At 51.1% G+C, this 10,085-nt stretch overlaps 1 protein-coding gene across 1 annotated transcript in view; it reads left to right on the top strand.

Annotated features, from left to right (window-relative positions):
• Positions 1 to 3,757: 3,757 nt before the first annotated feature.
• Aacs (acetoacetyl-CoA synthetase) overlaps positions 3,758 to 10,085 on the top strand; it is a 40,077-nt gene continuing 33,749 nt past the window's right edge. Inside the window, exon 1 of the mRNA XM_021162856.2 lies at positions 3,758 to 4,044. Within this exon, the coding sequence (XP_021018515.1) occupies positions 3,912 to 4,044 (133 nt within the window). The 5' untranslated portion in view covers positions 3,758 to 3,911. The remainder of the gene's footprint in view (positions 4,045 to 10,085) is intronic.

Below are 10,085 nucleotides of genomic sequence, written 5' to 3' on the forward strand. Positions count from 1 at the left end.
CACTTTGTAGACCAGGCTGGCCTCGAACTCAGAAATCCGCCTGCCTCTGCCTCCCGAGTGCTGGGATTAAAGGCGTGCACCACCACGCCCGGCTCCAATAATATTTTTGAGACAGGGTTTCATATAGTCCAGGCTGGTCTTGAACTCCTGATCTTTATGCCTCCACCTCCCTCGAGTTTATATTAGAGATGTGGATTATCATTTTGGGGTTCACGTGATGCTGGACATCAAACCCAGGCCTTCATGCTTACAAGTCAACCACTCTGCCAATGGAGTCACATCTCCAGGCAATTTGCAGCCTTCCATGACTCTTCTCACTCCTCTCTAGGCTAGGAAGGATGTGATTGGAGCAAGGAGGGCTTATGTATGTGAGTACACCATAGCTGTACAAATGATTATGAGCCCTCATGTGGTCGTTGGGAATTGAATTTTTAGGACCTCTGCTTGCTACGGTCCAAAGATTTATTTATTGATATACATAAGTGCACTGTAGCTGTCTTCTGACACACCAGAAGAGGGCATCAGATCTCATTACGGGTGGTTGTGAGCCACCAAGTGGTTGCTGGGATTTGAACTCAGGACCTTCAGAAGAACAGTCAGTGCTCTTATCTGCTGATCCATCTCTCCAGTCCCTGCTACACGTATTTTACATAGTTTCCCTACACACAGAGTCAGGTGGATTTCTGTGAGTTTGAGCCAGCCTGGTCTACAGACAAGTTGCTGGACACCCAGGGCTACATTTCAGAAACCCTGTTTCCAAAAAGGGGGGAAAATGAGGTTGAAACAGGCTAGGGAGCAAGGAACAAGTTTTCTTTCTTTCTTCTTTCCTTCCTTCCTTCCTTTCTTTTGTTTTTTTGAGACAGGGTTTCTCTGTGTAGCCCTGGCTGTCCTGGAACTCACTCTGTAGACCAGGCTGGCCTCTAACTCAGAAATTCGCCTGCCTCTGCCTCCCAAGTGCTGGGATTAAAGGCGTGCGCCACCACTGCCTGGCACAAGTTTCTTTTTTTAAACCTCTGCTCCTGCTTGAGTTTCTGCCCCGACTCCCTCAGCGATGGACTGTGACCCAGAAATGCAAATGGAATGGTCTGTTTCCTCCCCAAGTTGCCTTCTGTTTATTACAGCAACCTAGAACAACACAGCACCAACTCACAGTAGGGGAGGGGGGCACTTGACAGTTCTCCCCCATGCCCACATCCACTGACTGGAACTGCCTGTCTCCAAATCACTGCCATCTTTTGTAAGAGCCTCCATCTCCACATCTTGAATACTTGCCGTGTGTCCGGAGGCTCATACATTGGACGCTTAATCCCCAGTGTCACCTGTTAGGAGGCGAGGCCAGGTGTGCAGGTCCTGAGGGCTCCTCTACCTGTGTGAGCAGATTAGTGTTGGTTCTTAAGAGGTGGCAGGCTTCAGTTCTGTCTTTGCTTTCTTCCTCCCGTCATGGCCCAGGTTCTCTCTTGCCCTACTGCCTCCTTCACGAACTGGGGAAAAGCAGGAAGACCCACATCAGAGGAACCGTCTAGAATTTTTTTTTATACCCCAGTTCTAGACCCATAAGAAATCACCCCTAGCCGGATGGATGGTGGTGGTTCATGCCTATAATTCTAGCACTTGGGAGGCAGAGACAGGCAGATTTCTGAGTTCAAGGCTAGCCTTGTCTACAGAGTGAGTTCTAGGATAGCCAGAGCTACACAGAGAAACCCTGTCTCAAAAAACAAAACAGAGAAAAGAGAAAAAGACATCATCTTTTGGACTGGGAAGATGGCTAGATAGGCTAATGGCTGCTGTGCATGAGGGAGGACCTGAATTTGGTCCCCAGAGCCTGTGTGAAAACAACCAGGTGTGGTGGCACACATCTGTAATCCCCACACTGGAGAGGGGAGGAAGAGACAGGTGGATCTCTGAAGCTCATTGGTTAACCACCCTCATCTACTCAGTGAGCTCTGAACTGGTGAGAGAGCCTGTCTTAAATAAAAATGGAGAAGCTGGGGAGATAGCTCAGCAGTTAAGAGCAATGGCTGCTCTTCCATCCAGAAGATCCAGGACTCATTCCCAGCATTCCCATGGTGTCTCACAACCATCTATATAACTCCAGATATATCCAAAATCCTCTTCTGATCTCCATGGGCACTAGGAATGCCCATGCTACACAAACATATATTCAGGCAAAACACCTATATACATAAAACAAACAAACAAACAAACACCCCCCCAACAAAACAAAACAAACAAAACCAAGCAACAAGGGAGCCTGGCATGGTGGCAGCACACAGTTTTAATCCCAGCACTTGGAAGGCAGACGCACACAGATCTCTGTGAGTTCAAGGCCAGCCTGGTCTACAGAGTGAATTTCAGGCTAGTGAAGATACATAAGAAGGCCCTGTCTCACAAAAGAAAAACCAACCAACCAAACAAAAACCATCACCACCACCACCAAAAAAACAAAGTGGGTGTCAACTGAGGAATGATACCCATGATTGACTTCTGACATGATTGACTTCTGACCTCCAAACACACCAACCCCCAAGAATGCATGCATGGGCCCATACACAAACACACACACACACACAAAACACACACACACACACACACACACACACACACACACGCATGCATATGTGCACACACACACACAGAGACAGAAAATTAACTTGTTTTCAGTTATTTTAGACACTGGATAGATAGCAAAGTACCAAATGGACTGACAAGACTATTAGCATCCAGAAGGTTCTCATCATAGTAGGATCTGAGCATGGGTTTTCTCTGTCGGAACCTTCTGATGCTCTCGCCCAGATTCAAAGCCAGCATCTCTGATGCTCCCCCAGGACGAACTTAAGCTGCTACCATTTCCTTCACTGACTTTGTCTGCTACTCCGGGGCTATAGTACCAAAGACCTGGGCCTTTTCAGTTAGTTGTCTGTGCACACCCCACAGGACACAGTATTCTTGCCTGGGGGGGGGGCAGGCTGGACACTGGCTCCTCTCTTTGTTCGGAAACCTGCAAGATTTCCTAAAGCTCTCTTCTGTCACCTGCAAGCCACTGCAGGCAACATGGAGTCATATCCCTAGCCCTTTATTTTCTTATAGTTTTAACATATGGCTTTTTAAAGTTTGCCGGGGCTAGTCTTGAACTCACTCTGTTACAAGGATAATCTTAAAGCCCAGACGCCTCTCCCACCTCTACCTCCCAAGTATTCGGATTACAAGGTTTTGCTTTGGGGTCCAGGCTGGAGTGGAACTTACTGTCATCCTCCTGTCTTAGTCTCCAAAGTGCTGGGTTTCAGACTTGCCCCAGAATGTCCTGTGCTTAACGCTTTTATTTTCAGTCTTGACGATAGACTTGAGGTCTCACTCACTCAGTATCTTATGTTACATTATATATCCCATGTATCCCTGCTACAGCATCCCTGTGAGTGAGCACACGCGACACGGACACGCATTTTAGAGGTCTTCTGCACGCGTTTTAGGCTTAAGACACCTCCGCAGCTAAAGTGAGTGTTGGAGGAGCAACTTAATTCTGAATAAATGAATGAATGAATGAATGAATGAACGAACGAGGGCAATAAGTAAACAGAGCAACACCCGGTAAGTTCTGCAATAAGTGAGGGCGTGGAACTAGCTTATCGCGCCTGCGCAGGCGAGCACTCCTTTTGGCAGCAAGCGCACCTTTTGCAGGCGAGGCGCGGCGGAGGGTTACAGAAGAGGGCGTGGTCTCAAGAGGCGTGGCTTTCTGGAGGCGTGGCGAAGCCTGCTGGGGGTGTGACCAAGCCGGATGTCCCACAGGCCGCGCCGGCGCTGGCTCAGTCTCGCGCTGTGGTTCGTCCGCGCTCGGCTGAGCCGCTCCACGCCTTGCGCTCTCTGCTCTCTCCGCATCTAAAGCCCGGCAGCCTCGGCCACGCAGCTCCGCAACCATGTCCAAGCTGGCGCGGCTCGAGCGCGAGGAGATCATGGAGTGCCAGGTGATGTGGGAGCCTGACAGCAAGAAGGACACGCAGATGGACCGCTTCCGGGCGGCCGTGGGTACCGCCTGCGGCCTGGCGCTTGGTGAGTACGGGGCACGCGGCTAGTGCACCCCCCGTCACGGGCCTTCCCGGAAGCTGTTCCCTCCAGGGAGGACCGCCCTAGGAAGGTCCCTGCTAGCTGTTGGGATAAGCCTCTGTTGGATGGATATCCGACCAGTGTTCCTGTCTTACAGTCGGGGAAGCACCCTGGTTTGGGGGTACCCCTCTAGGGAGGCCCTTCCCTTCCCCTACTTAGTTGCGGGGGTGGTACCTTGATGAATGGCACTGGGATTGGGGGATCCTTGTTGCCTTGGGGGTCCCCCTCTAGAGAGGTTCCTCCTAGATGTTGCCGTGGGCCTCTGATGGATGGATGGCTAGTGTCCCTGTCTTTGGGTTGGGGGAGCCCCTGGCTTTGGGCCCTCCTCTAGGAGGTGCTGGTCTTCTGATGATGTTTCCTTCACTGTTTTGGGAAGCACCACCGCCTGTAGAGGCCCGCTTTCTGCAGGCGAGTCACCCTCTGGAAGTGGCAGACACCCTCTGGTTCCTCCGATCGTTTGCTAGGCTTGCCTGCTTGGGAAGTGTCTCCTGAGGTCTTGACTTCCATCCGTTGGGGGCTTCCTTTGGGCCTTATCTGCAGTTCTTTTTGAGTTCACGGGTTTCATGTGACAGGCTCCCTCCGTCTGCCTTTTGCTAGGGACCAGCTTGAAATTTCAGGTTCCTGAAAAGGTCAGAGTTCGTTCCTCCTCCTTCCTTTAAAGTTAAGGTATAGTCCTTTCTTACCCCAGCTCTAAACAGATCCTGCTTCCAGCCACCACCCTGGTCTGTGTGATTATGGGTGGGGCAGAGGCCCTTGGCAGGCGAGGTTCTTGTCCATATGCCGTTCCCAGGGATCCATGGGGCTTGCTTAGTACCTCCACCTGCTCTGCCCCCCTTCTCAGGTGTCTGCCTGGGGTTTTCAGTTCGAGTTGGTTGGTTGGTTGTCTTCTTCATTTTCACCTCTGTTACCCCTCTAATTGCAGGGACCCCCTTGTCTCCTTTGGCATCAATGTCTGTCTTGGCTCCCAGGATCTGTCTCGGGATCCTTCCTGAATCTTTTCTTTTTCCCACCTTGAGCACCAGTCCTGAGTCTTCTTCCTAGTGTCTCAGCAGCACTTGGCTGTCCTTCTCCCGCCCCCTATGCATGGTGCACCCCCCTTGCTGGCTGGAGGGTAATCTCCAAATGCAGGTCTTTTGTGTTGCTGGCCTTCCAGGCTGTCCACAGTCCCTTGTTGCTTATGCGCCTGCACCCCACTGCTGGAGAGCCAGGAGATGGAGGTAGAGCTTCCACAGGGTTCTTTTTCTTCCCTAATAGGGCTCCACCCCTTCCCTCCCATCCTTCTCACCTGGAGACAGATGCTTGCCTGGCCACTTGCAGGGCTTGTAGGCTCTACTTGGTCAGTTCGTGGGTGTTAGATAGGAGAAGAACCTTAACCCAACTGGATCACTGTCGGGATTGCATCCACTTTCCGCCCTCCATTCTCTGCCTGGGCGTCATCTGTTTCCTCTGCCAGTAGTGATGAAGTCCTGATCTGGCGCTCCTGTGGGGCTTGGTAGACCTGGCACTTCACCCCATAGAGGGCAGCCCTTTGAAGTGGGCCAGAGCTTTCTCCTTAAGAAGAGCAACTGTAGGAAGCTGTAACCTGACACTCTGCTTGGACCTGGCTCCCTCAAGCTTCCTAGCTTTGTGATCCAATCCAATAAGTCCTTCAGTCGCCTCAGGCTCTGGTTTCCTCATCTATAAAAATGATCATTGTGAGAGGACCTAGTGTGCCTTAGGTGGCAGGCGTAGTCCTGAGAGTTGTGACCACTGGACACTGTCACTGGCTAGAGGTTTATTGAGTAACCCCTTACCCTTAATCTCCATCCTGTCTCTGGCTGTCGGGTGGTCCTGGGTGGCTCTTCAGAAGCTCTGTGTTGACTGTGTCGTGTTTGGAAGTTGGGAGGCTTACCAGCTATAGTGGCTCACACTCAGGTGCTCAGACAGAGGGATTGCTGTGAGTTCAAGGATAGCCTGGACTCCAGAGGGAGGAGAGCTTGTCTCAGGAAGAGTGACTACAAAATAAAGCGGAGGGGCTGGATATGGAAAGCCAGAGCCTGCCTGCCATCTGTGCAGTCCTCTCACGCGGCAGCTACTGATGATGGTTGCATGGCCCCTTCCTTTTTTCCTTCCTCCATTCTCTTTCCTTCTCACTTGCCTGGCCCCGAGGTCTGAGCATCTTTCAAATGCTGTCTTCTCTCTGTATTATGTCCTTTCTCCCTGTATCCATGTGCTTTTATAAGGCCTTCCCTCCTGCCTTGCTGATTCATGGATGCTGCGCATTCTTGTGTAGAGTCAGATTCCACCCCCTATCCCCCCCAATACACACACAGTGGCTGACTCCTATCTCCTTTCTCTTCCCCTTGACACAGGGTCTCACTATATAATCATGGCTAACCCTGAACTCAGTATATAGACCAGGCTGGTCTCAAGCTCTCAGAGAACCACCTGCCTCTGCCTCTCAAGTGCTGGGATTTAAAATCAGACGTGCTCCACCACACTTGGCTGAGTTTGAACTCATGATCCTCCTGCCTCAGACTCTCGAGTGTTGGGATCGCAGTCATGCACCACACATAACCTCTTTTCATTTAAAACTAAGATTTTGAAATGCGGGCTGGCGAGATGGCTCAGTGGTTAAGAGTGCCGACTGCTCTTCCAAAGGTCCCGAGTTCAAATCCCAGCAACCACACGGTGGCTCACAACCATCCGTAACGAAATCTGATGCCCTCTTCTGGAGTGTCTGAAGACAGCTACAGTGTACTTACATATGATAAATAAATAAATCTTAACAAAAAAAAAGATTTTGAAATGCTAGTACATGGTCTAGACTCTTGGTTGAGGGTTAAAACACATGGAACCAAATGTGCCTGTGGTCACCTGGGCCTCCAGCTGCAGTCCTTGAGAGGATTCTTGGCTCACCCCATGATGTGGCGGAGGTAGGACACAGCAGTGGAAAGGTCTCCACACAAGGTCCTGGAGGTGCTGAGATATCCATGTGGCCATCAATCAGGTCCCTACGTTTGTGGGGCTGGCCACACCCCTCAGTGCTGCTGCTGCTGTGTGCTCTCCTGTTCTCTTAAAGTCCTAGGGATTGAACTCAGGGTCTCCCACATGCTAGACAAGGCTCTATCAGTGAGCCATACTCCAACCCCTCTCCCTCTCTCTATACACACACATATATATGTGTGTATATATATATATCTATATATTTTAAGACAGGATCTCTCTATGTAACTCACTCTGTAGATCAGGTTGGCCTTGAACTCACAGAGGTCCTCCTGCCTCTGCCTCCTGAGCCCTCGGACTAAAGATGTGGCTGGCCAGGCAGGGTCTTGGAACTTGCTCTGTAGACCAGGAGGGTTTGGCTCTTCTTCCTGCCTCAGCTTCCTGAGTTGCTGGGATTACAGATCTGAGCCATTAGGCTCAGCCTAAATCCACTTTTGTGTCCAGACAAGATTTCTAACATCTAACCAGACCCAGCAGCTTGGGAAACCTTTTGCATCCAGAGCTGGCCATTTGCAAGGACCCAGGTGACTAAGCCCCAGGGAGGGAGAGGAGCCGTGGGGCCTGTTTGGCTAGTGTTGGTTCCCACAGGTGCGGAAAGCTGTCTCACCCGTAGAACTGCCCTAGCCTTGTGCTGCCCTATGCCTGCCTCAATTAAAGCACTGCACACTACTGCATATTAACTCTCTTGCTGGCTGGCTGTATGTGGATGGGCTTAGTACCTGCCACCAGGGTACCATGTGTAATCTTCATGCAAATGGAGGGGTGACATCAATGACAGATGCCTTTGGGTGCCTATACTCTGCAGGGAACTGTTCTGGGCACTCCCTAGGTCCTGACAATGACCCCAGGATAAGCACCATCAGCTTCTTACAGAGGGGAAAACTGAGGCTCATAAGTCAATAATGTCTGAGGTCACATAGAGTGGCAGGGGTTGAATACAGACAATTGAATGTAGGAGGGTTTTTGTTTGTTTTGTTTTGTCTTGTCTGTGTGGTCCTGGCTGTCCCGAACTTAAGAGATCTGCCTCCCTCTGCTTCCTGAGTTCTAGGATCAAAAGCACACACTGCTCTAAGGAAGCCACCTGGAGTAATTTTTGTTTCTTTTTTTGTTTGTTTGTTTTTGTTATTCGAGACAGCGTTTCTCTGTATAGCCCTGGCTGTCCTGAAACTCACTCTGTAGATCAGGCTGGCCTCGAACTCAGAAAGCCTCCTGCCTCTGCCTCCCAAGTGCTGGGATTAAAAGCATGCGCCACCACCACACCCGGCAGTATTTTTGTTTCTAATTACATGTATTCATATGGCTGTGTGTGGTTATGCCCATGAGTGCAGTTGCTCACAGAAATCAGAAGAGAGCATTGGAAGTTAGTGCAGTGTGTGCTGTCTGACCTGGGTGCTGAGAACCAAACTTGGGTCCTCAGTAAAATAGCCCTGTGACTTTTTTTTAAACTGTGGAGCCATCCTTCCGGCCTCCACTATGGCTCTTAAGCAGTGTGTCCTTTTGGTTTTCACAACATTCCCATTCTTCGGAGGAGAATGCCCTTGCAGAGAGGTAGGGTCACTTACCGCAGGCCAGGTGCCCAGAAGGGGCAGGGCGGGTGCCTGATCTGGAGCCAGAGTGAATTCTTCCACTAGGGTGGGAGGACCTGTAGCCTCTTGACAACAGTTCCAGGTGACCCATGGGGAAAACTGGGTCCTGGAGTAGCCTGTGCCCTGTCTGATGTCTCCAGCAAAGTCAGCGCTGCCTCAGGCATTACAAACCCTGGGACTCTGTAGTTTCCCTGCATGCTAGATCTACTTTGTATACATCCTGCCTGCGCCTGGAGGGGGTTGAGATCTTGTTGCTATTACCCAGATCCTTTCTTGGAGCCCAGAGCTAGAAAGTCCCACACGTGGCCCTGCTGTGGCTTTGCCCGTGAGCTGGCGGGCTGGACACCTCCAGACACTGTGCTTCCCTCGAAGCCTGTGTGCTCCTCGCCCTCCTCTTCCCCCCCAGCTCTGGTCTCTTGGGCACTAAGCTAAGCGCCTTAACCCCTGAGCTGTTACCCCAGCTCCCACACCCAGCTTTGAATTTAGCTGGGCTTTATCTGCAGAAGGGGATCTCTGCCATAGCTTTGACTACCTTGGGGCACACTAGTGCCTGTTGCGTTCTCCCTCTGCCGCCCCCCCCCGCCCCCCCAGACCTATCTGTCTTGCCAGGGTCTTTCTTGGAAAGCATTGAGTTCACATGTGTGTGTTGATGAAGTGTTGTTTCAGGTAGTTTGGTTGGGTTTCTTCCACATACTTAGGTTACCCTTGTCCAGGTGAGAAATACAGACATGCATAGCTTGTTTCAGACCAGGCCTCCTCAGCATCCCCCCTTCCCCCCCAGGCAGGAGTCTGAGGGAGTGAGTTCTAGATTCCAGTGATGCCCTGCCCTTGCATGAGAGAGCTGGTGGCTTCTCCTGAGTCTGTGGAGACTGATCTGCCTGTGAGTAGGGCATCATCAGCGAATCTAGACAACTCCCAGAATGGCTCAACCAGGCTCCACTTGGTTCGAAGCTTCTCTTCTCCAGCAGTGCTCACTGTCTCAGCGCCACGACTGCGGAGACTTTACCATTTGATGTTTTTTCTCTTCTCTATGATCCTGAGGGTGGAACCCAGGGCCTTGTGGGTGCTAGGCAAGTCCTCTGTCACTGACTGCACCCCAGGTCCTCTCTTTACTCCTTATTTTGCGACAGGGTCTCAGTCAAGTTGCCCAGGCTGGCCTGGAACTTCTGATCTCCCAGCCTCAGCTTCTGGGGCAGCTGGAATTCTTGCCACCAAATCAGGCCCATGTGACATTTTCCAGTGAACATTTATCCTGTTAAGAAAACCTGGAGACAGCCTGGCGGGGTGGCACATATGTTTAATTGCAGCACTTGGGGGTCAGAGATGGTGAGATCCTCTGTGAGGTCTAGACAGTGAGTTTGAGGCCAGTCAGAGCTACTTAGTAAGACTCTATCTCAAAAAGAGAGACAGAGATAG

The sequence above is a fragment of the Mus caroli genome, chromosome 5 (genome assembly GCF_900094665.2).
Source record: "Mus caroli chromosome 5, CAROLI_EIJ_v1.1, whole genome shotgun sequence".
Classification (NCBI taxonomy): domain Eukaryota; kingdom Metazoa; phylum Chordata; class Mammalia; order Rodentia; family Muridae; genus Mus; species Mus caroli.